Consider the following 22644-nt stretch of genomic DNA (forward strand, 5'->3'; position numbering starts at 1 on the left):
GGGGAGACAGAGGCTACAAGGGTGGGATGGGATGAGGAGATGGGTGGGGTTGCAGAAGAAGCAGAGGGAGTCAGAGGCTCACGGTGGGAGTGTGGGGCCTCCCATCATCAGACCACTGTGCTGAGGGTGGAGGAGTCTTCGGAGCGCGTAGGTACCACTGGGGCCCGCTTGAGAGGGCGCCGGGTCTCATCCCGGTTTTGCCACACGTAGTGGACCAGATAAGCCACCACCAGTGTCAGCCAGCCCCCCATGGTGACCAACAGGGCCACATCAGTGCTCCGCCGGGCCCCACCACGTCCTGTCCCGCACAGTTCTTCCTCACCGGTCAGCAGCAGGAACTCCTGCCCAACGAGGTCTGGTCGGGCTCCTGGGCCGCACATGATGCCCGTCCCGGTGCCCGGCACCAGCCTCACCTGCCTGAGCACTTCCTGGAGGGCACAGTCACAGCGCCACGGGTTGGCAGACAGGTTCACGTGGATCTGCAGTCCCACGAAGGCCTCCACGGGCACAGAGGCCAGCTGGTTGGCAGAGAGGTCAAGGAGGCGCAGAGTGTCCGCCAGGCCCTGGAAAGCATCCCCTGAGAGGTGTTCAAGGGCATTATGGGACAGGTCTAGCTCCTCCAGGACAGGCAAGTGCTGGAAGGCCCCTGCTGGCACCGATATCAGCTTGTTGGCATCCAGGTAGAGCTTGCGGGTGTCGTTGGGGATGCCGGTGGGCATAGCACTCAGGCCTGCCTGGCTGCAGCGGAACGTCCGCTCACCAGCTTCCTCTGCCACATAGCAGCCCTGAGGAGGTACCTGGGGGCTGGGCACAGTACCCCCTGCACATGTCAGCAGCAGGAGGGACAGGAGACAACTGGTTGATGGGAGCATGGCCACAGATTGGCATAGTCCTGGAGTGGACTGGGACCTAGGGGAGAAAAGACCAGGTAAAGGAAAAGCAAACACAGAGAACTCCATTCCCCACTGCCAGCTCTCTCCTGCAGGCCCTCTGTGGGGTCTCTTGGGGCTGGGTGTGGGGTAATTTATTTCCTCCTGTGGGTCTCTTGATCTAGGGTTTCTCAGTAGAGTGTTTTGAATAAAGGATCCCCCAGGCTTGGGACTCTTTTAGGGCCTAATGATTCTAGATGGTTAACTTCCAAAGTTTCTTGGCCCAATGCCCCATTGCTCATTCCAGTCTTGGGGTCTCTAAGTATCGGTCTGTCCGTGTATTGATTTCCCTCACTGAAATGAAGTATTTTCCTTCCTTCCTACCTACCTACCTACCTACCTGGGTGGCGTCCAGCTGGGCCAGGGGGGCACCCGAGGGTCTGGCTGGTACTATTAAGAAGACAAGGAAGACAGAGCAGCCATAGGACTTTGAGGCATCCATCTAGACCAGATGTCTGGGTAAGAGGTACCTCTGGCCCACCTGCTAAGCCCATCAACCCCTTCCTAGTAGCACCCACCCTTCTGCCTGTCCCAGCTCTGTCCTCTTTGCCCTGTGTGCCCCCCCCCCCCTTCTCCCTCCTCTTCCCAGTCTCTCACCCCTGTTGCTGGCAGAGCCTTCTGAGTTGTTGCCCTCTCCCCAGAGGTAGCCGCCCTGCCGCTTAGCTCTGGAGACCCCCTTCCTCTTCCAGAAGCCCTGTTTGTTCGTAGTTGCTGATGTTGGGGGCTGGGGCCCGAGAGTGTTGGGTTTCCTGGCATGTGACTCTGGGCCCCAGGTGTCGGATACCTGAGCCATGGCTGACCAGGTGATGCCAAGAAAGGGCAGATCCTGGACCCTGATAAACTCTGCCACCGGGAGATCAGACCCCAACTCCATTCCCTGCCTTTGAGCTCCCCTCCCAAGACGTCATGTTGCCATCTTCCATCACCTCTCACCCAGCAAGGCTGAGACTCTGTCTCCGAGAAGCTCTCTTTCCCTGCTTGGCAGGCCTAGTGGGCAGAACTGGGTGGGCCCCATCTCACATCCATTGCCTTCAGAAACATGTATCCCTCAACACCATCTCTCCCCTTACTCTCCTCTGTCCTGCCTCCATGTCCTGTGACACCCTCATCCCTTGTGAGGAAACTTCCCCCAGCCTTTTTCTTAGAACATTTTCTTCTGTAGAGAGCCTTATCTCCTGGCTCCTCAGTGCCCAGCACGCTGGCCTGCCAGGGGGCGCTGTGGTTCAATTTTGGTTTGTATTCTGTGTGGTTGGTGGACGGTGACTCTAGGAGTTGAAAGGACTTCTTTAAAAGACTGACAAAACCCTGAGTTTTTTTCTGTTGATTTTTTGTTCTGGATCAGGACAGACCCTGATTCTCTCTCAGTTTTTGGGGGTCCTGGGCTTCCAGGTAGGCGCTTGGAACTCCTCTTTGTGCCTTGGAACCAAAGAGGGCTTGGATGAGTTATTTCTCAGGGCCTCATTTGCAGCCCATGCCACCTCAACACACCATCCTCTTCTAATGCCCACTGTGTGGTGGGAAGAAGGGTTTGAAGCCAGAAGCCCCATTTAAAAAATATTTATTTATTTCGAAAGGCAGAGCAATAGGGGGGGGGGTAGTGATAGAGAACAAGAAACAGAGAGAGAGAGAGAGAGAGATCTAGATGCTGGTTCACTCCCCAAATGGCTGCCTGCAAAGGCCAGGCTGGACCAGGCAGAAGCCAGGAGCCAGAAACTCCATCAGGGTCTCCATACGGGCATATGGGTGGTAGGGACCCAAGTACTCTGGCTATCTTCTGCTGCTGTCCCAGGTGCACTAGTAGGGAGACTGATCGGAAGCAGAGCAGCGAGGACTCGAATTGATGTTCTGCTGTGGAATGCCAGCATTGCAAGCAGCAGCTCAACCTGCTGGGCCACAATCCTCCATGTTCTGTGTGTGACTTTGGGCACATCACCTCACCCCTCTGAGCCCTGTGTCTGCCTTTGGACATGAGAACACTGCTGCAGGGTGCAGAGGGTCTGCTAGGGTTGGGTGAATGTGAAGGTCCTTTGTGGGGTGCTGGGCAAATACTAGTTGTTACTGCATTACTATCTTTCAGAACATGGCCTTCCTACATGATTTGAGCACCCAGGTCAGCGTTTTCCCACCTATTTCATCTCCTGTGACTGCGGGAGCATGGGTGACAAGCGTCACTGTTGTGATGAGGTCATTCATGCTCAGGGGTAGGGAATCTTTTTACTGTCAAGGACCATTTAGATATTTAGAACATTATTCATGGGCTATACAAAATTATCAGCTTAAAAAAATTAGCCCTCTATAGATTTACTGAAATTGAAACCAGCCTGTGGTTGCCTTAGCAGGGCCAGATCAAATAATTTTGCAGGCCTTATACATCCTGCAGGCCAGACATTCCCCTGCCCCCGTAGCTGGTCCTCTGTAAGTCCCTTGACTCGCAGGTCTACACATCAGCTGCCTCAGCTTTTCCTCCTGTGGTGCCATTATCCCCATACCATCTCCAGTTTGCTCTCGGATTTAGAGCCTCAGCTGGTGACAGAGCTCCAGGAAATGGACCATCTAGTTTGATCCTCTTAAATTATAGGCAGATAAACTAGGGCTAAGAGTGTGAGCAGAGTTACACGTGAACCAGTGGCCCAGTTTTCTGATTCCTTCTCCAACCACCTCCCATTCCCATCTGCAGCTCTCTTGCCCCTGTGCCACCCCTGAGTCCTTGCCTATAACCTCCAACGATGTCCACGGCCGTGTGTGGACCCCCTGGGTCACCCCTCCTAGGTCAGATGGGTGGCAGAGAACCGCAGAGACTGGGGAGGAGAGATCTGCTTGCAGGAAGACAAGGTCAGGTGCTATGCAGGCCTTTATGAGAAGAAAATCCTGGCTGGATTTTGTACGAGATTATAGGCTAGCAGGACCGGACATGTAATTGCTGGGCCCAGTGCAAAAGAAAATGTGGGGCCTTTATGCAAAAACTGTTAAGAATTCCAAGGCAGCGGTAGCAGAGGGTAAAACCAAGTGCAGGGCCCTCGTGATCAGGGGGCTGGGGCCCAGGGTGAGCGCACAGCTGTGCGCTTGTGAAGCCTGGCCTGTCGGTTACCTTTGAACAAGCAGTTTCAGAAGCACATGGTAGGGGACCAGATGATATCAGCTCTGGGCATGTACGCACCCCTGACTCATTCCTCTGATGTCAGCAGGGGCATTTCTCAGACTCACATTTGTCCAAAGAATCAGATAAGATTCATGTGGGCAGGAGAAGCAAAAATTTTCTCTGTGCATTGCTAATTAGTTAGGCCAGGCACTCAGCTGCTGCATGCTTGGGTGTCCATGTTAGGGTGACGGTGGGCTGTGGGGGTGGAAGGCTTGGGACATCTCTACCTCCTGATGTTCTTCTCTCACACTGGTCAGGCGGTTTAGCTGAGGCCCATGGGCTGAGCCTGGCTATTGCGAGAGAGTTATCTCCTCCTCAGCTTAGGGCAGCTGCTAGCAAAGAGCGGGACTGGGCTATTCAGCTCAGCAGCTGGAGAAGCAGGCAGTGTGGGCACACAGGAGAGTCCAGCTGGGCTGCAGATGTGGGTAACTAACAGAAGTTATATGCAGGGCTCGGTAAAGAAGCGAGATTTGAAGAAGGGAAGGACCACAGTTAGGACAGTACACACCTCACTCTTCTCTGCTGTTCGTTCATTCGGTAGGGATTCCTGCCAGCCCTAGAGGGTACTTCTAAAAGTTCACAGAAGAATGAAATTAGAGGATAAGTTTGTGAGGTGGATGTTTAGCTTAGAGGTTGAGGTGTTGGTTATGCTGCCCACGTCCCACACCAAAATACCTGGGTTCAATTCCTGGCTCTGGAACCTGATTCCAGCTTCCTGCTAATGTGGTCCCTGAGAGGCAGCTGTGATGGCTCAAGTTCCTGCCACCCTCGTGGAGGCCTGGATTGTGTTGCTGACTCCTGGCTTTGTCCCTGCCCAACCCTGGACATTTTTGGCAATTGAGGAATGAACCAGCACATGGGAGCACTCTTTCGGTCTCTCTGTCACCTCTCAAATAAAAAAAATTAAAAGATAAGTTTATTTTGGTGCAAAAACATTTTTAAGAGGTTTGTTTGTTTATCTATTTATTTATTTCCGAAAGGCAGAGTGCCAGAGAGACAGAGGGAAACAGAGCGATCTGTCTGCTGGTTCACTCAAATGCCCACAATAGCGGGGGCTTGGCTGGGCCAAAGCCAGGAGCTGGAAACTCCATCTGGGTCTCCCTCAGGGTTGGCGGGAACCCAAGTACTTGGGCTATCATCTGATGTTTCCCAGGTGCATTAGCAAGAAGCTGGATCAGAAATGAAGGAGCCAGGACTTGAACTGGCACTCTAATACAGATTGTGGGCATCTGGAGAATCGGTTTAACCACAACCCCTCCCCTAGGGGTTCTTAAGGCACTGGATGTGAAGCAGTGGTTTCCAAAACTCAGCCTGTACATTAGAATCACTTGGGGAGCTTTTAAAAATTAGTTATGCTGGGACTTCATTTGGACCAATTAAATTAAAATCGCTGTGGATGAGCTCGAGGCACTTTTATCTTTCTAGAGCTCCCTGGGTATTTGTAATGTGCAGCCAGAGATGAGAACTGTCAGTGTAGAGGGAAACATAGACATGTCTCCACATGTCCCCACAATGCATTAATGTGGTGTCTACCATAGCTGGAGTGCGTACAAGCAGCTATGACGCACACAGCATACACATATATAAGGTGGCAGAACCTGCTGGCTGCCTGCTTGAAAGCACACAGCAGTTTGGGAGTAGCAATGTATTCAGCCCCTGAGGACCGAGCCTGATTCATCCTTCAACCCGTAAAATATCGTGGTGCCCACTTGTCCGGCCTCCTCTGCAGCTGGGGGTGGTCCAGGTGTGATGTGACGGCTAAGTGGGACTCTGCTGCTGAGGTTTCTGGGACACTCTGATTTTTGTCATGAGAGGATGGGGCTGGGCTCTGCTCTTTTCTCTCCCACTTTCTTCCTGCTTTGGACACAGTGAACTCCAGCTTTCTTGTGAAAATGAGGCAGAAAAGATCAAGAGTATCGCTAAGTGTCAGGCATTTGGCACAGCATTTAGGATGCTGCCTACCATGTTGGGGGGCCTGGGTTTGAGTCCCAGCTCTGCTCCCAGTTCCAGCTTCCTGCTGGTGTGCATCTTGGAAGGCAGTAGGTTGTGACTCAAGTGGTTGGGTCCCTGCCATGCACTTTGGATTCAGTTCCTGGCTCACCGACCTGTGGGGGATGAACCAGTGGGTAGGAGCTCTCTCTGTCTCTCTGCCTCCCAAATAAGGAGAGTAAATGGAAGTTTTAAAAAGTGTCACAGAGATGTTGGCCTGGATGTCACTGATCTATTCGACCAACACCAGCAGCGCCCACCTCTAGGTTCATTAGGTGAGAAAGACAAACCCCTGCTTCTGTGCTCTCCCCTCGGCTGCACGTTAGGTTACAGGAGGCTTTGAAACTCCTGGTGCCTGGGCTCACCCACAGCGATTCTGATTGCGTTGATCTGGCACGCGTCCAGTGGGATTTTGAAAAGCTCCTTAGGTGATTCTAATGGCAACCCAGTGTCAGAATCATCACTTGGGTTTTCTGTTGCTTTCAACTGAGAGCGTTCTTTACTGGTGTGCCAACTCACTGGGGCTGTGAGAGAAGGCTTCGCTAAGAAGTGTCATTTCAAGGCCTCCAAGGCTGGGTTCCTCAGGTGAGGAAGCAGTGTGTGTACAGGAGCAGGTGGCATGCAAGGCTTGGCTTCCCGACCACTGAGCGGATGGAGGGGGAAACTCTTCCTCCCTGGTGCTGGAAACCTGCATGTTCAGCCTGGACAGGGGCCAACTGAGAGAAAGGAGGAGGGGTAGTTACTTTTCCCATCAGGTCATCTGGGGGCCCATCTAACGCCAGGCTACTGGGCAGTTTAGGGAGGAGGGACAGCAAAGGCCTCTGCTTTGTCGTCCTTTGTGGAAAAGGACAAAGCGTGTATGCATCTTGCATTCCCATCCTTGGACCTGCTGTGTGGTTTGTTCAACATACACCTGAGCACCTGTGGTGTAGCATCAGGTGTGCAGAGAATTAAACATTGTGCCCACAGGGGAGAAGGGCTAGTGTGCCCACAAAGACACAGCCACCGGCGGCGAGCACAGGGGTGGGCTCCTGCTGAGTTGTTTACAGTGGTCAGCGAAGCCCAGAGGATAAAGCAGGGGTCCCTGCCCAGATACTGGAGATGGTGTCACAGAGAGGGCAGCAGGTGAGCTAGGATTTGGGGGGTGAATAGGAGTCCACCACGTGGAAAAGGGGAGGAGGGAAAATGCTGTAGACTGAGATAAGAGCAAGACAGAGCAAGTTGTTTCCCGGCAAAGGTGAGAGGCTCTGTGTGGCTGTAGTTGGGAAGACCGGCTTCAGTTACACACTGTAGCTCATACTTGTTGGGAATCCACTCAGTGCTGGAGATGCAAAGGTGGGTAAGACATGGAACAAGCCCCTAGTGGGGGAGTTTATACACATACACCCTGGACCATAGCAAACAATAACATTTGCTGTGATTGTTATTAAAGGAGGAACTGGCCCTACACAGGGGAAGAAGGTGACCACTGAGGGCAGTAGCCATCCCACATTTCTAGATGGGAGGGGCCTACTGGAAGTAAGAACTCAGCTGTGGAGCTGACATGGTGCAGTCAGTTAAGCTACCAGTTGAAAAGCTCTAATCCAGCTCCCAATACTGCACCTGGGAGGGCAGCAGATGGTCTGAGTTTGTGAGACCCTGCCACCCATGAAAGGAAGGAACTCTGGGTTCTTTGCTTCAGCTTGGTCCAGACCTGGCAGTTGTGGGCATTTGGGGAGTGAATCAGTCAATGGACGATTCATTCATTCTCTCTCTCTCTCTCTCTCTCTCTCTCTCTCTCTTTGTTACTTTGCCTTTCAAGTAAATAAATAAATCTTTAAAACAACCCTCAATTGGAAGAGTGTTAGGGGTTTTGTCTTGAAGCTACTGGTTTTATATCCATTTCCCTTAAATTTATTTATTTTTTACTTATTTACTTTGAAGACAGGGAGAGAGAGAGCGAGAGAAAGAGAGAGAATCTCCTATCTACAGGTTCACTACTGAAATGCCTCCAACAGATGGAGCCGAGGCAGGCTGAAGCCAGAACTGGGACTCTGGCCACCCTACTATCCAGACAGGTAGTAGGGTCCCAACTTCTTGGTCCACACCTACTGTCTCCCAGGGTGTGCATTAGCAGGAAGCTGGAATGGGAAACAGAGCCAGCTCTGGGATGTTGATGTCTTTTGTTTATTTATTTGAAAGGTAGAGTTATAGAGAGGCAGAAGCAGAGGGAGAGAGAGAGAGAGAGATCTTTCATCCGCTGGTTCACTCCCCAAATGGCTGCAATGGTCAGAGCTGGGTTGATCTGAAGCCAGGAGCCAGGAGCTTCTTCCGTGTCTCCCACGTGGGTGCAGGGGCCCAAGGACTTGGGCCATCTTCTACTGCTTTTCCAGGCCATAGCAGGGAGCTGGATCGGAAGTGGAGCAGCCAGGTCTCACACCGGTGCCCATATGGGACGCCAGCCCTGAGGGCAATGGCTCTACCCCCTATGCCACAGTGCTGGCTCCTGAAGCAGTGTCTGAACAGCTGCACCAGACACCTGTCTCTCCATTACCCTTTCGCCCTGTGGTATTATTCACAGGAGAGAATGTTAATTGTCCAGATCAAAGAATATGAAGACTGAGGGGTTCCTAAAACCCAGTTCTGCCCTTGGTTCTCAGAGGGAGTTTCCAGTTCCCAGGTGCTGGCATGCTGGCCAGCTCAGCCCTTTCCCTTTGCAGCCCCAAAGAGCCAATGGCCAGCTGGGCGAGGTTGGCTGGCTAGAGTGCCCAGGGGATGCTCCTGGCTCTCCCTGCTCTGGGGTTCTCTGGAGGTTCCCTCAGTGCTCCTTTGGTTTCACCCTTGCCCCACCCAAACAGAACGCCCCAACTGTCGATGCGATAAATGGTTCTTTCTTCCCTTCTGGAAGCTGGGGTGGGTGATGGGTCAGGAGGGCTAGTGGGAGTGGGGCTGTGGCACTCTCGCCCCCAGCGGCCAGGGCAAGGCCTCTGTTTCTGATGCGCCTTCTCTCGGCTTCTCGCAGCTGCCGTGATCCGTGATCCGGGGAGTGTGTTCCCTGTTTATCATCCTGCTATCTGGGCCTGTGTGGGTGTGTGTCTGCACACGCCCCTGGGGGGAATGTGGCTGCCTCAGCAGACCCAGGACACCCAGAGGGCAAGGAGAACCTGTGGCAGTGGCTCACTCCACTCCAAACACACCTTTCATAAACAATTTAGAAGTAATATCGCATCACACAAAGTTTGAAACTCGAGAAGGAAAGAGATCGCCCTGAGTTCCCTTCTATCCCAATACAAGATCTTTTTCTATTTTGCTGAATTTCCATAGCCTAGTAGAGGCTCAGATATTCAAATGTGGAATTAATTGATAAGACACCACACATATGAGCATTCTTGTGCCAGGCGTTGTTCCGAGTGGTTCACATTTACCCGATTAATCCAAGGTGATGTTATCCTGATCACCACTACCTCTGCTTGGAAATGAGGTTACTGATGCACAGAGAGCCTCGGTGATCTGGCTGAGGTCACACAGCTGTAACTAAAGGAGCTGGGCAATATGGTGCCAGGATCTTACTAGTGCTGCTCCATTTTTGCTTCTCTTAATCATTAATGCATATGCAGGTTTAGAAAAACTTTCTTTTAAAATAGATTTATTTATTTGAAAGGCAGAGTTACAGAGAGAGAAGGAGAAACAGAGAGAGATCTTCCATCCGCTGGTTCACTCCCCAAATGGTCCTCAATGACCAGGGCTGGGCCACGCTGAAACCAGGAGCCAGGAGCTTCCTCTGGGTCTCCTACATGAGTACAGGAGCCCAAGAGCTTGGGCTGATTTCCTAGGTGTATTAGCAGGGAGCAAATGCGAAGTGGAACAGCTGGGTCTCGAACCAGCACCCATATAGGATGCTGGCATTGCAGGTAACAGCTTAACCTGCTACGCCACAGTGCTGGCCCCTAGAAAAACATTTTTTAAAAATTTACTTTATTTATTTGAAAGGCAGTGTGACACACACACACAGAGAGAGATCTATTCCACAAATGGCCACAATGGCCAGGGTTGGGCCAGGCTGAACTGGGAGCCTGGAACACCATCTAGGTCTCCCTCATGGGTGGCAGAGGCCCAAACACTTGGGCCATCTTCCACTGTCTCCCAGGCACATCACCAGGAAGCTGGATCAGAAGCAGAAAAGCTGGCATTCACCGGGGCTCCGATATTGGATACTGGAATCACGCACAATGGCTTAACCCACTGTGCCACAACCCTGGCCCCCAGAAAAACTTTTTATTAGAGACAATTTCACACATAAAAACATGGAGAAAATAATATTAGGAACCTCACATCCCCATGACACAGCTGCGTTAAATACCACCCCAGGGCCCATCTTGTTTCTTTTATAGCCACAAAGCTCCAGCCAGAGTATTTCCGAGCAAATCCAGTCATTGTATGATTTCATCGACAAATATTTTACTATAAACTTGTAAAAGATAAAGGAGATTTTTAAATAATTTTAAAAAAAGATTTATTTATTTGGAAGTCAGAGTTACAGAGAGAGAGAGAGAGGTCTTCCATCCACTGGTTCACTCCCCAATTGGCTGCAATGGCTGGAGCTGTGCCAATCTGAAGCCAGGAGCCAGGAACTTCTTCTGGGTCTCCCACGTGGGTGCAGGGGCCCAAGGACTTGGGCCATCTTCTACTGCTTTCCCAGGCCATAGCAGAGAGCTGGATAGGAAGTGGAGCAGCCAGGTCCTGAACAGGCACCCATATGAGAATATGGCGCTTCAGGCCAGGGCATTAACCCGCTGTGACACAGTGCCGGCTCCAAAGGAGATTTTTAAATAAAACAAATAAATAGGGGCCGACACTGTGGCACAGTGGGCTAAGCTGCCGCTTATGACGCAGGCAACACGAGTGCCAATTTGAGTTCTGGCTGCTTCACTTCATGTCCAGCTCCTTGCAAATGCATCTGGGAAAGTAGCAGATAGCCTAAGTGCATGGGCCTCTGTACCCATGTGGGAGACCAGGATGGAGTTCCAGCCCTGGTTGTTGTAGCTATTTGGGGAGTGAAACAGCAGACAGGAGATGTTTCTCTCTGTCTCTCCCTCTGTCACTCTGCCTTTTGAATAAATCTTTAGAAAATTTAATAAAAAATATATTTTAAGGGGATTCCCAATGGTCATTTGCTATTTGGGGTTTTCTTTCTTTCTATGAAGAATTATTTAGGGGCTGGCACTGTGGCATAGTGGGCTAAGCCTCTGCCTGCAGCGCTGGCATCCCTTATGGGTGCCGGTTCATGTCTCAGCTGCTTCTCTTCTGAACCATCTCTCAGCTGTGGCCTGGAAAAGCAGTAGAAGATGGCCCAAGAGCTTGGGCCCCTGCACTCATGTGGGAGACCCAGAAGAAGCTCCAGACTCCTGGCTCCAGGTCAGCACAGCTCCGGCCATTGAGGCTATCTGGGGAGTGAACCAGCGGATGGGAGACCTTTCTTTCTTGTCTCTCCTTCACTTTGTAACTCTATCTCTCAAATAAATAAATAAAATCTTTAAAAAAGAATTATTTATTTGAAAAGCAGAGTGACACAGAGAGAAGGACAGAAAGAGAGACAGAGGAAGCGAGATCTTCTGTCTGCCTGCTTACTCCCCAAATGCCTGCAGCAGCTGGGGCTGGGCCAGAAGCCTGGAACTCCATCTGGGTCTCTCCCATTGGTGACAGGGAGCCAAGCACTTGGGCCATCTTCTGATGCTTTCCCAGGTGAATCAGCAGGGAGCCAGATTGGAAGCCAGGTGTCCACCACTGGAACTGACACTCCGATATGGGATGCTGGTATTGCAGGCCCTTCTTAAGCTATTTTTTTTTTTTGGACAGGCAGAGTAGATAGTGAGAGAGAGAGAGAGACAGAGAGAAAGGTCTTCCTTTTGCCGTTGATTTACCCTCCAATGGCCGCTGTGGCCGGCACATCGTGCTGATCTGAAGCCAGGAGCCAGGTGCTTCTCCTGGTCTCCCATGTGGGTGCAGGGCCCAAGGACTTAGGCCATCCTCCACTGCCTTCCCGGGCCATAGCAGAGAGCTGGCCTGGAAGAGGGGCAACCGGGATAGAATCCAGCATCCCAACCAGGACTAGAACCCGGTGTGCCAGCGCCGCAAGGCAGAGGATTAGCCTGTTAAGCCACGGCGCCAGCCCAATAAATACATTTTTTTTTATATAAACTAGCCACATAGTTTTCACAACTGTATCCTAAATGGCTTCATACTATCCCATCCAAGAGATAGCCATATTTCTTTCAGCTTTCCCCTAATACATACTTTACTGAAATGAACATTCTCACATGCCACAGATTTTCTTGTACCTTTTCCATGGCATGGCTTCCTTAGAACAGCTACCCGAAGTGGAAGTCGCCACTCCAAGGCATTAATGCTATTTTATCCAAGAAGTTGCAAGTTCCCCAGCACCACGTAAGAGTGCTGTCACTTGAGGCCAGCGCTGTGGCGCAGTAGGTTAATCCTCTGCCTGCCGTGCCAGCATCCCATATGGGTGCTGGTTCTAGTCCCGGCTGCTCCACTTCCTTTTTTTTTTTTTTTTTTGACAGGCAGAGTGGACAGTGAGAGAGAAATAGAGAGAAAGGTCTTCCTTCCGTTGGTTCACCCCTCTTTCCGTTGGTTCACCCCCCCCAAAGCCGGGACCGCACCGATCCAAAGCCAGAAGCTTCTCCTGGTCTCCCATGAGGAGCAACTGGGACAGAAGACCGGGACTAGAACCCAGTGTGCCGGTGCCACAGGCGGAGGATTAGCCTATTGAGTCGTGGCGCCGGCCTCGGCTGCTCCACTTCCAATCCAGCTCTCTGCTATGGCCTGGGAAGGCAGTAGAAGATGACCCAAGTCCTTGGGCTCCTGCACCTGTGTGGGAGACCAGGAGGAAGCTCCGGGCTCCTGGCTTCCTATTGATGAAGCTCTGGCCGGTGCAGCCAGCAGACAGAGACCTATCTCTGTCTCTCCTTCTCACTGGCTGTAACTCTTTCAAAAAAATAATAAAATCTTTTTTTTTTTTTTTTTAAACGAGTGCTGTCACTCATTCTGAACAGTGCTCTGGCCTGTTCACAGCTGAAGGATGCTTGGTGAAGACATGATGATTTGAAAATTTTAAGAGCCAAAAGTTAGGGCAGGAGGAAGATGACAACAGGGACTCTGGCTAAGTAAAGCACAAAGTGATCTACAATTTACCGCAAACCCAGGATGAGTCAGAGCTCTGTTCACTCCTGTTGTGGAAAACAAACCAACGAACCAACCTTGATAACAGGAGTTATTAATAGAGTTGACATGTCTGGTGATCTTTCTGTTGGAACCTGCACTAGGCTGAACCCTAACGACCAATCGGTGTCACAGACATGTAAGGAAACTAGCAAAGATCCAGACAACTCCAGCAACCCAAAGGATGAAGGAGAACCCCAGAGAAAAGTCAAAGGAGACAACAGACATCTCTTTTGCCAAGGAGGTTTCTGCGAAAAGGACTACACTCAGTTGCTTGCTTCTGTGTGCAGAAGGTGATCATAAGGACCGGGGCCTGCACAACCCCAGTGACAGCTGTGGAGGATACAAGGCAGGACCTTTTCAGTTTCTGGGGTGGTTAGTTAGGTCCTGGTGTACGTGCTCTTGAGTCATTGGCCCTGGGGATTTTTGAGAAGCTGCCTGTTCTGCTCCGGGGGATTCAGACACCTACTTGCCTGTCCACTAGGTGCCCCTGGGGGTCTCACTCTAGCTGTATGACTACTGTTTCCGGGAAGTCCCCCAAGGACAGCTGGGGTCCGAGGGAAAATGCTCCTCAGCTTGTCGGGGTCTGCCTTGTCCTTCTCGTCTCCTTGCGTTCAGGGTAGGCGGGTGGGGGTGGGGGGTGTCCTGGCAGTGGGGTTGGCATGCCGTGACGTCATCTGATCCTGCTGTGCTAGAGTGGATCTAGAATGGTGGGCAGGGGAGCGGAAACTACCCAGAGAAGGCCCTCTGGTGAACACGGAGGCTGGGAGTCCAGGTCACAAGAACCACTTAAGCGTCCTACAACACATTCTTTTGAATGGGAGATAGGGTTTTCCAGGTGTGGAACAGGAGATTAAGACGAGTTACCTTGCCTAGGGTCACTGCTGGTAAAGGAGCGCCTACGCAGTGTCTTCCCGACACCAAAATCTTGTCTCCTCGCCTTAGCGTCTGCAGACTCTGACCAGCGCCTCCCACCCAAAGCCACACGAACCGACCTGAGACAGAAAGTCAAGCTGCTAACTATTGATCAAGGAATCTATGACAGGGGTCCGTTCTGACGTCTGATGCAGGAGACTCAGGATGCAGCCCAGCGAGCCCGCTTCTGGAGCAGCCAGCATGGGGCCAGGGCGGAGACAGCGAAGCTGTAGTGGAAAAACCCCGCGCTCGGGGTCTGAATATCTGACTTCCGGTCCAAGCTGGGGCCCCAAGTTACTTAAAACTCCCAAGTTTCTTCATCTGCAAAACCGGGGCACGGGTAAACCACACTGCGCAGACGCAAAAGCTGAAACTGCTACGCACCAATGGCATACTGTCGAATCTTCCTGTCGCGTCACAGTAAGACCCTCGCCCCGCAAGCCCCCCGCCAGGCCCGGCCCAGAGCCGAGGAGAAACTACGACTCCCAGGAGGCGTCGGGATAACACGTACAGAGGCAGCGAGAGAAACTACAGTTCCCAGGAGGCACCGGGCGGGCCGGCGCGGGCCGGTGACGTAGCGGGGGCCGGCGCGGGGAGCTGATTTGGCTGGAGCTACCAGCAGGGTGGCCGCCGCCGCGGGTTGTTACAGCTGCTGGAGTAGCTGCGGCCCCCGCCCCCGGGCAGCTCTCCCGGGCTCTCGACCTCCGACCCCGCGCGGTGAGTCCCAAGCGGACGGCCTCGGAGTGGCGGAACCAGGAGGCCCCGGGGCTGGAGGAGGGGCGAGAGGGAAGGTGGGGGCTGCTGGTTGGCGTCCCAGGCTAGAGGAGCCCCGGGCGGGGGTGATTGGGTCGGTGGGCGGTGCTTCGGCCGAGGAGGGGCCCAGAAAGGAGAGTGGGAGTGGGAGGCCGGGCGGGGGACGTCGGGAGGAGCGGGAGGCTGGGGTTGGGGGGCGGGGAGCGGCTGAGCCTCGGGGATAAAGGTTTGGCTGCTTCGAGGGCTGGTTGAACGCGTGGAGATGGGGGTGGGGCCTTGGACTTGCTGTGAGTTCCCAGGCCGGGGAGCCGAGCGGAGGCCGTCCCGGCCCTGAGGTCCCACTCAGAAAACCCCAACAACAATGGTCAGGACTCCGCCTCCTCGCTCCTCCCTCTGGCTGGGTTAGCGAGGGTTTGCCTTGGTATTCGCTTCTTTCCACTCCCACCGCCCTCGCGAGTGCGGGAGGCTGGGCCAGAGCTGAGAGGTGAGCAGCTGTGGCCCTGTAGGTCGGAGGGGTGGGAGCGGCGCCGGGCCGTGCTGCCACGGACGCCAGATTGGGGTCCTCAGGGTACAGGCCTGGCTGTTCCGTGATCCTCACTCAGAAGGCTGGAGGTTCGCTCTTTAAAAGGCTGCCCTTACTTGGGGGAGGGAAGGAGGAGCGCTCACCTGGTGGCTGCCCTGGGGCGCACTCTGTTCGGTCTTGGCTCGGGTGTCCGACAGACTGGCTGGGCTGGGGTGTTTGTGTTTGGAGCCAAGGGGGAGGGGAGGGAAAGAACGAGCCACCAGCAGAAAAGTGGTTAACAGAACAAAGTTGCTGCCGGCTCTGGTTTGAAGCAGGTTATGAAAGCGCACCAGGGCTGGGGCTGGCAGCCACCTGCCAGCCGTGGCCGCAGAACTTTCCAGCCTGGGCTGCTGTGGACCTGCTCTGCCTCTGCCGGCCCCTTCTCCCTGTGTCTCCACTTCTTGCTGGTGGAAGTGACATGTGCCCGTAGCCACAGGAAGATCCCAAGAGTGCTTCCTGGCTGCCAGTCTTTTTCTTAGCTTATTGATCTTTTCCGTCTTTTGGTGAGTCTCCCTGGGTGTTCTGCTGCCGGGCCTCAGATTTCCCGTCTCCCAGGGTGTTAGCGAGGACCTAGGTTTAGGCCTCTGCTCTCATCAGGCTTTTCTGGGCTGGAGGTTTTTCTACACTTGTATCTCAGTAGGACTGGTTACGGTGAAGGGAGGGGCAGCAGTTTCTGGGGGGAGCTCTTTCCCTCTCCTCAATTGGTGGGATGTGCTTCAGAGCCCTCGTCAGCAAGACGTTGCCCCCGCCCTGCAGGTGCAGGCTTCCTGCAGTAGGTGTCCCAGGGGCTGTGCTAGGGTAACTGAAGCCCCAAGGCTCGGGGAAGGTACACAGCTGAACCAGCTCTGGTTTTCTGGTTCCTTGGGTTTCTGTTAGGCCCAGTTATCCAACCTAATGGCTGGGTTGATGGCCCCAGGAGCATCTTGCAACCAGGCTGTACCTAGGCCGGCTCAGGTCTGTTTGCTGGGAAGGCGTGCTGTGGGCCATGTTCCCCCTGAGCTCTCTGCGCTCATAGCTGTCTGAGAAGAGGAAACTTGCTTCCATTCTCCTGGAAGCTAGGAACTGACTGCTGAGCTTTCTGGCCTGTGTGTGAGCTTGGCTAGGGTCCTGGACAGAGACAGGTAACGTTTGAGTTGGAGGTGGCCACCGTGGTGAGAAGGAGGCAGTCTTCTGGGCACTTCTGGAATATCTCCACCTGGGGCCTGGGACCCCTTCCTGCATTCTTAGGAAAGGGGGGACTGCAACCCTGGTGATGACCTCAGGGTCGTTAGCAGGCAGGATCCTGCCTCAGGTGGGGCGGTGAACCGATACACAAGTGCCCTTCTGCTGGTCACAGGGCCCTTAGTGGTATGGGGCCACCAGGCTCTGCCCAGGGGGCACATCATTACCCTCCCTCCCATCTCTAACTTGGCTCCTCCTGCTGCGGAGCGTCCACCATCAGAGCTGAGCCGGGGAGGGAGGCCGCTGGGCAGGAGTGAGGCCACAGGTGCTAGTCTGTGTCCTCGGAAGAGAGGTGTTGCTGTGAGTTCCAGCTGCCTGGGGGCTGTAGATGGTGGCCATGCTCTCTGTCCTCAGCTCCCTTCTCTGGTAGGGAAAAGGGCCTTGGTGGTTTGGCAACAGAGTGGATGGCATCACAACGGTGAGCCCAAGGGGCTGCCAAATGGATAAAAGTGTTTTGGAGAGAGCCGTCCAGGTCTGGGCAAAGGGTGTCCTATCTCTTGTTTTCACCTTTCTTCCTCCTCCTCTCTTTCTGCTCTTTCAGTCTTCCTGGACTGGGGCTGGGAGAGATCCAGGATTGGAGAACTGAGGGAGGTGGGTGGAAGCACCAACCCCCAAATATTTCAGCCATGGTGGCCTGTGCTCACAGGCCTCATCTGCTTTTGCCCCTTATGGAAAGGGCTTAAGGGTGAGACCCGTAAGGGCCCTGGGTGAGACAGGGTGCAGCAGGGGTTATGCTCTGTGAGAATTCTGGGGGGGCTTTCTCATTTGCCCACTGCTGTGTAGAAAGAGGACCTTCTGGGAATGCCACGGGGAGTGAGACCGGGGGACGGGCGCTCACTTGTCTGCTCTGGGCTGGAGGCCTCTTGATGACTTGTCTTCCCAGGCCCTGCTGGGTGGGACCCGGTCCTCCTGGGATGCTGCATTGGGCAGCCTGGTGTTTATCCCAGCCCGGCAGTGGGCAGCGAGTAGCACTAAGGCCACATGGACTTTCTTCAGCCTCGCTGGAGAGAGAAAAGAGTGAACGGGTGGCACAGAGTTGTCGAGAAGGGCGAGCCTGCCTGTGGGATGTGGAGGGAGAGAGGGGGCAGGGAAAGTGGTGTGACCTGTCTCACCGGCGCTGCCTGTTTGCAGGGCCGCGGAGGAGAGGGGCGGCACGATGAACGTGGGCACAGCACACAGCGAGGTGAACCCCAACACGCGGGTGATGAACAGCCGCGGCATCTGGCTCTCCTACGTGCTGGCCATCGGGCTCCTGCATGTCGTGCTGCTGAGCATCCCCTTCGTGAGCGTCCCTGTCGTCTGGACCCTCACCAACCTCATCCACAACATGGTGAGGGCCTGCCCTTGGCCACGCGTGGGCTGCTCCCTGGCAGGGCCGCATGGAGGAGGAGCCTGCTGGTCAGGGGCCAGATGTCAGGCTGATAACACTCACGACATCTGTTGCCAGAGCCCAGGCCTGGCTCTTATCTCCCTGCCCCACTTCCCCTGCTGAGCTGGGTTCCAGCCGTGCACATCGAAAAGAAGAATCAAATTAGCAGATTTGTCTGTGTCTCCAGGGTAGGGTGGCTTGTGGGCCGGGAAGAGGGGCTGTTGAGGGTTGAAGCCGGGGCTCCAGGGTGGCCTCAGGACAGGAGTGTGGTGTCTAGCCAGGTGCAGAAGTGCCCCTTTCTCCCTTTTCTCCCTTTCCCAAGGTGGGTCTCAGATCAGTCCCACTCCTGCGTGGCCCTGTGCCCTCACCACCTGCTGCCTGTACTCTTGGGCACATGGGGATCTGCACCCCTCCATCAGCTTGCTCCCAGGGGCCCAGGGGCCAGACTGGGCTGGAGGGGCAGCATTTCCGGGTCTGTTCTGCGGCTGACTCCTTCCCCCGACGTGCTTTCCTCATGCCAGGCCTGCCCTCTTCCCCGGGGGGTCCCACTTCCTTAGCCAGGCTCCTAGCTGCTTCATCCCGACCTTCAGCCCACATCCCCCTGCCCAGAGGGCAGAGGTTCCCTGTCTGTGTGACTGACGTGTGTGGATGGAGGAACTGAGCCAGCCTTTCCCCTGCAGGGCATGTACATCTTCCTGCACACGGTGAAGGGGACACCCTTCGAGACTCCGGACCAGGGCAAGGCGAGGTTGCTGACCCACTGGGAGCAGATGGACTACGGGGTCCAGTTCACAGCCTCTCGGAAGTTCTTGACCATCACACCCATTGTTCTGTGAGTGCCTTGACTGGAGGAGGACCCCAGCAGGCAGGGCAGGGCTGGGGGAGCCCGGAGAATCAAATCAGCCTTAACCCCTCCCTGACGCCAACCTCTGGCATATGGACGAGCAGAGGACGGACAGTTGGGAGCTCTGGGGTCCTAGGCTCTGGGCTTAGCTGAGCCTTGGACATCTGTGGGCCTGTCTTTTCCCAGCAGGAGCTTCCTTCCTGCTGGTGAGATGGGCCCATAGTCCTGGGTGACACAGAGGGGCCTCTTCAGCCTGGGAGATCCTGGCGTCCCACTTCTGGTTCTGGGACCCTCTCCTGTAATCCTCAGCTGTCAGGCCGTCTAGCCAGGGCGGGAGGAAGAGTCCGGGACAGTCTTGATCTCTCTCCAATCTTCCCCTCCCAGGTACTTCCTCACCAGCTTCTACACCAAATACGACCACATCCATTTCATCCTCAACACCGTGTCCCTGATGAGCGTGCTCATCCCCAAGCTGCCCCAGCTCCACGGAGTCCGCATTTTTGGAATCAATAAGTACTGAGGGTGCAGCGCCTTCCTCTGCCCAGGATGGCCGGGGAGGGCTGAGGGCCTGTACTGCGATACTGAAGCCAGAAGGAGCCTCTGGACGCTGCCAGAGATGGGGGCCGAGCCTCTTGGCCTGGTTTCCCCCCTGCTTCCCCCAGTAGCCGACTCGGAGTAGCTTGTAGTGGGGTTGGGGTAGGCCTCCCGGGCTCTGACCCCTTCTGATTTTTTTTGATCTTTTCCTTTTGCCTTTTGAATAAAAAGACTCCATGGGGGTGGTCATAGAATGGGCTGGGCTCCTGGGCTGAACATGGGCCTGCGAGTTTGGGACAAGAGGTCAGGGACAAACCTCTGTCACTTGTTGACCCTCAAGTAGCCAAAGCACTTTAGCCCCTGCCAGGGGAGCGGAGGGACGGTACTTTCACCCTTAGGTCTGCAGGGGGCCGCTCAGTGGGTGCTGGGCTGCACGAACGCAGGCGTGTGCGGCGCCTTGAGAGCTGCCTCACGCCAGCCTCAGTAGCCGGCCTGGGTGCTGGGTGGGTGGGAGGAGGGTTTGCAGAGGGAGGGCGGGGTGGGTGCAGTTGGCCTGGTCCTAGAGGAGAGGTGGGGGCTGCTGTGTCTCTGGCCCTGCCGTACGGGTGCCGGGGAGGAGCTAAGGCCTGGAGGACGGGGCTGCACAGCGGTAGTGGGGGTGGGGGCTGTCCGGGAGGGAGGGCTGCAGGCTTGGAGCGGGCGTTTACCCAGCCTGGGGTGGTACTAGGGAAGGGAGGCTGCTGTGGGTTTAAAGCTCTGGGGCTGGTGTCAGGGGTGGACACAGGTGGAAGAGGCCTGTCAGTCACAGGCAGCGCACGTCCCATGGGATGCTGCCTCCTGCTGTGCTGGGAGGGCTGTGGGGAAGCCGTGACGGCAATGGTGGGTGGGGGGGCCTTCTGCAACCCCTCACCTGGTAACCTCCTCATGCAGATGCGCTGGCCGGGGCTCCCGGGTGGCAGACCCTACTCAGGGCCCGTGGACTGCAGAGTCCTGTGGGATCCGCGCTAGGACAGGGCAGTGTGGGGAACTGAAGGGGCCTGCAGGTGCTGCCTCCTGGGCCTGAGGAGAGACAGATGGGCGGAGCCTCAGCCTCTCCCCTGTCGCCTAGGGGTGGTGTTGCTTTAGAGAAGGTCTGGGCCCTGTGCCCTCTCTCAGAGGCCCGAGGGAGGAGGGAGGTCACTGGCCCTGTGTTCTGCCTCCCGGCCCTCCATCCCCCACCCCAGGGATCATAGGGAACTTTCACCTCAAAATCTTTCTAAGCAAAGTGTGAATAGGATTTTTACTCCCTTTGTACAGTATTCTGAGAAACGCAAATAAACGGCATTGTGTTCCTGTTTCTGCCGTGTTTGACCTCTGCTTCCCGGAGGGCCCTGGGGCAGGCGGCGGGGGGGAGGCAGCAGCTCCTGCAGGCGGTGCTGGGGACGTGGGTCTGCCCTCTGGCAGGGTGGTAGGGTGGATTCTGGAACACAGCACAGGAGGCCTGCGGGGGCGCCGAGGGAGCTGCCAGGGGCCGCAGCGGGTCAGAGAGCAGGATTCTGCTGCTGGTGCCTTTGCTTGGCTGTTCTGATGGGCCTCGTGCCTGGGCCTTCACAGAGCGGAGTGGCCTGTGCCTCGGCCAGGCAGGCTCCGTTCAGCCAGGGTTTTACAGATGGGGCTGGGGTCCGACTCCTGTGTCCCGGTCCAGTTTCTCATTCTCACTGCAGGGCCTTCCGGCAGTGGCTTCTGCCCTGGGAGGGCTGCACTTCTCCTGGCCCTTCCCAGAGGGACTTCCACTGGGAACATGAGCCGGAGGCTCACAGGGCAGGAGAGGGAGGAGTCCTGTAGCAGAGGGACCCTTATCTCCTGAAGGCGCCATCCTTGCAGGGAGTTCTGTGTGGTATCATCTGTTCCCATGACAGGTACAAAGTCCCAGCTGGGAGGGAGGAGCTGTCCCCAGCCACCTGCGCCCCCTCTAGCCCTGGTCTAGCATTACAACATCCTGGCATGGGGGGAGGGGTCAAGGGGGGTGGCGTCTGTGCCCAAATCCAGTCACCAGCCCCCTCCCTGGGGATGTCCCACACTGCACTGGGAGAAGTGCGGCCTCTGGGCTCAGTCCTGAAAGAGTGTGGCCAGAGCGTAGGGCAAGGTGCCTGGGCACACCAGCAACGATCTGGCTTCAGATCCCCCCTCTGCCGCTTGCTAGCTGTGTGGCCGTACCCCCTCCCAGCCTCAGCCCCTGTTGTACAGGGGTAATGACACCTCCTAGGGAGGTTGTGTTAGCACAGTGCTTCTGGCACCTAGTCAATGCTGAGTACATGGTGGCTGTATTATTATTACTACACTGTTACCATCATTGTTTCCGGACAGGTTCTTTCAGAGCTGAGGGATGCACAGGCCAGAAGACAGAGTGGGTACACCCCGGGGGTAATCTCTGAGGGAGGACCCAGGGGTGTGGCCGGGGAGGTGGGTGAAGAGACTAGGTGGTCTCAAATAAGGAGGGGCATGGGAGTTGGTGGGGAGGGGGCCCCCGTGCACTGTGTTGGCCCCGCCTATTCCCCTGCAGGTGTTCTCTGCTGCTGTTTGGGTCTTCATTTGTGCTCACTGTAGCATGAGCTGGTTCCGGTTGGTTCACTCTGCTCATATCCCTGGCACAGCCATGGCCTTATTGCCTGCTGGCCACTGGTGGATGGTCACCAAATCCCATTCCAAGCCCAGGGCTCCTGCCTCTGTGCCATTCTTTGGCCCAAACTCACTGAGAGTATTAAGGATCTTCCACCCATGCCTTGGTCCCAAGAGGAAGGAAGGGGTTCTGGCCTTATCTGCCTCCTGTCCAGCCGTAATGGGGTACCCGGCCCCACCAGCCTTCCAAGAACTTCCAAATCCCTTGTTACAGCATCTGAGACTCAGAGGAACTGTGCAGAGACCTGACAGAGGGGCTTCCTACAGTCTCCATTTCTGGTGAGTAGCTGAGGAGAGAGGAGGTGGGTGTCCCCGATGTGGGCCTGTGGGCCCGTCTTTCCAGACAGCTGGAAGAATTGCCAGGTACGAGAGAACGGAGTAATGGCAACCACACTGGGGTCAGGAACAGAGAAGGGGGTAGTGGCTGGTGAGGTGTGGGCCAGGCTGAAGGGATGGAGGGGAGGTGGGCAGTGACAGGATGGGAAAATGGAAGCCAGGAGGCTTTTGTTTGCCTCA

At 55.1% G+C, this 22644-nt stretch overlaps 2 protein-coding genes across 4 annotated transcripts; one reads left to right on the forward strand and one right to left on the reverse strand.

Moving 5' to 3' along the window:
• On the reverse strand, window positions 1-16489 carry LRRC3C (leucine rich repeat containing 3C). Its single transcript, XM_062175068.1, has 4 exons — window positions 16443-16489; window positions 16153-16304; window positions 15607-15670; window positions 1-909 (listed from the first exon to the last, which is right to left on the reverse strand). The coding sequence occupies exons 1-4, from the start codon at window positions 16487-16489 to the stop codon at window positions 108-110; spliced, it is 1065 nt and encodes a 354-aa protein (XP_062031052.1). The 3' UTR covers window positions 1-107.
• ORMDL3 (ORMDL sphingolipid biosynthesis regulator 3) lies at window positions 14795-19968 on the forward strand. Of its 3 annotated transcripts, none has more exons than XM_062175246.1 (4): window positions 14795-14904; window positions 17855-18053; window positions 18773-18924; window positions 19321-19968. In XM_062175246.1, the coding sequence occupies exons 2-4, from the start codon at window positions 17880-17882 to the stop codon at window positions 19454-19456; spliced, it is 462 nt and encodes a 153-aa protein (XP_062031230.1). In that variant the 5' UTR covers window positions 14795-14904; window positions 17855-17879; the 3' UTR covers window positions 19457-19968. The 3 variants fall into 3 exon arrangements, with proteins under 3 accessions (XP_062031230.1, XP_062031231.1, XP_062031232.1); XM_062175247.1 differs by lacking the exon at window positions 14795-14904 and adding an exon at window positions 14958-14978; XM_062175248.1 differs by lacking the exon at window positions 14795-14904 and adding an exon at window positions 15272-15424.
• Window positions 19969-22644: the final 2676 nt, after the last annotated feature.

This window comes from Lepus europaeus, chromosome 18, assembly GCF_033115175.1.
Source record: "Lepus europaeus isolate LE1 chromosome 18, mLepTim1.pri, whole genome shotgun sequence".
NCBI classification, from domain to species: domain Eukaryota; kingdom Metazoa; phylum Chordata; class Mammalia; order Lagomorpha; family Leporidae; genus Lepus; species Lepus europaeus.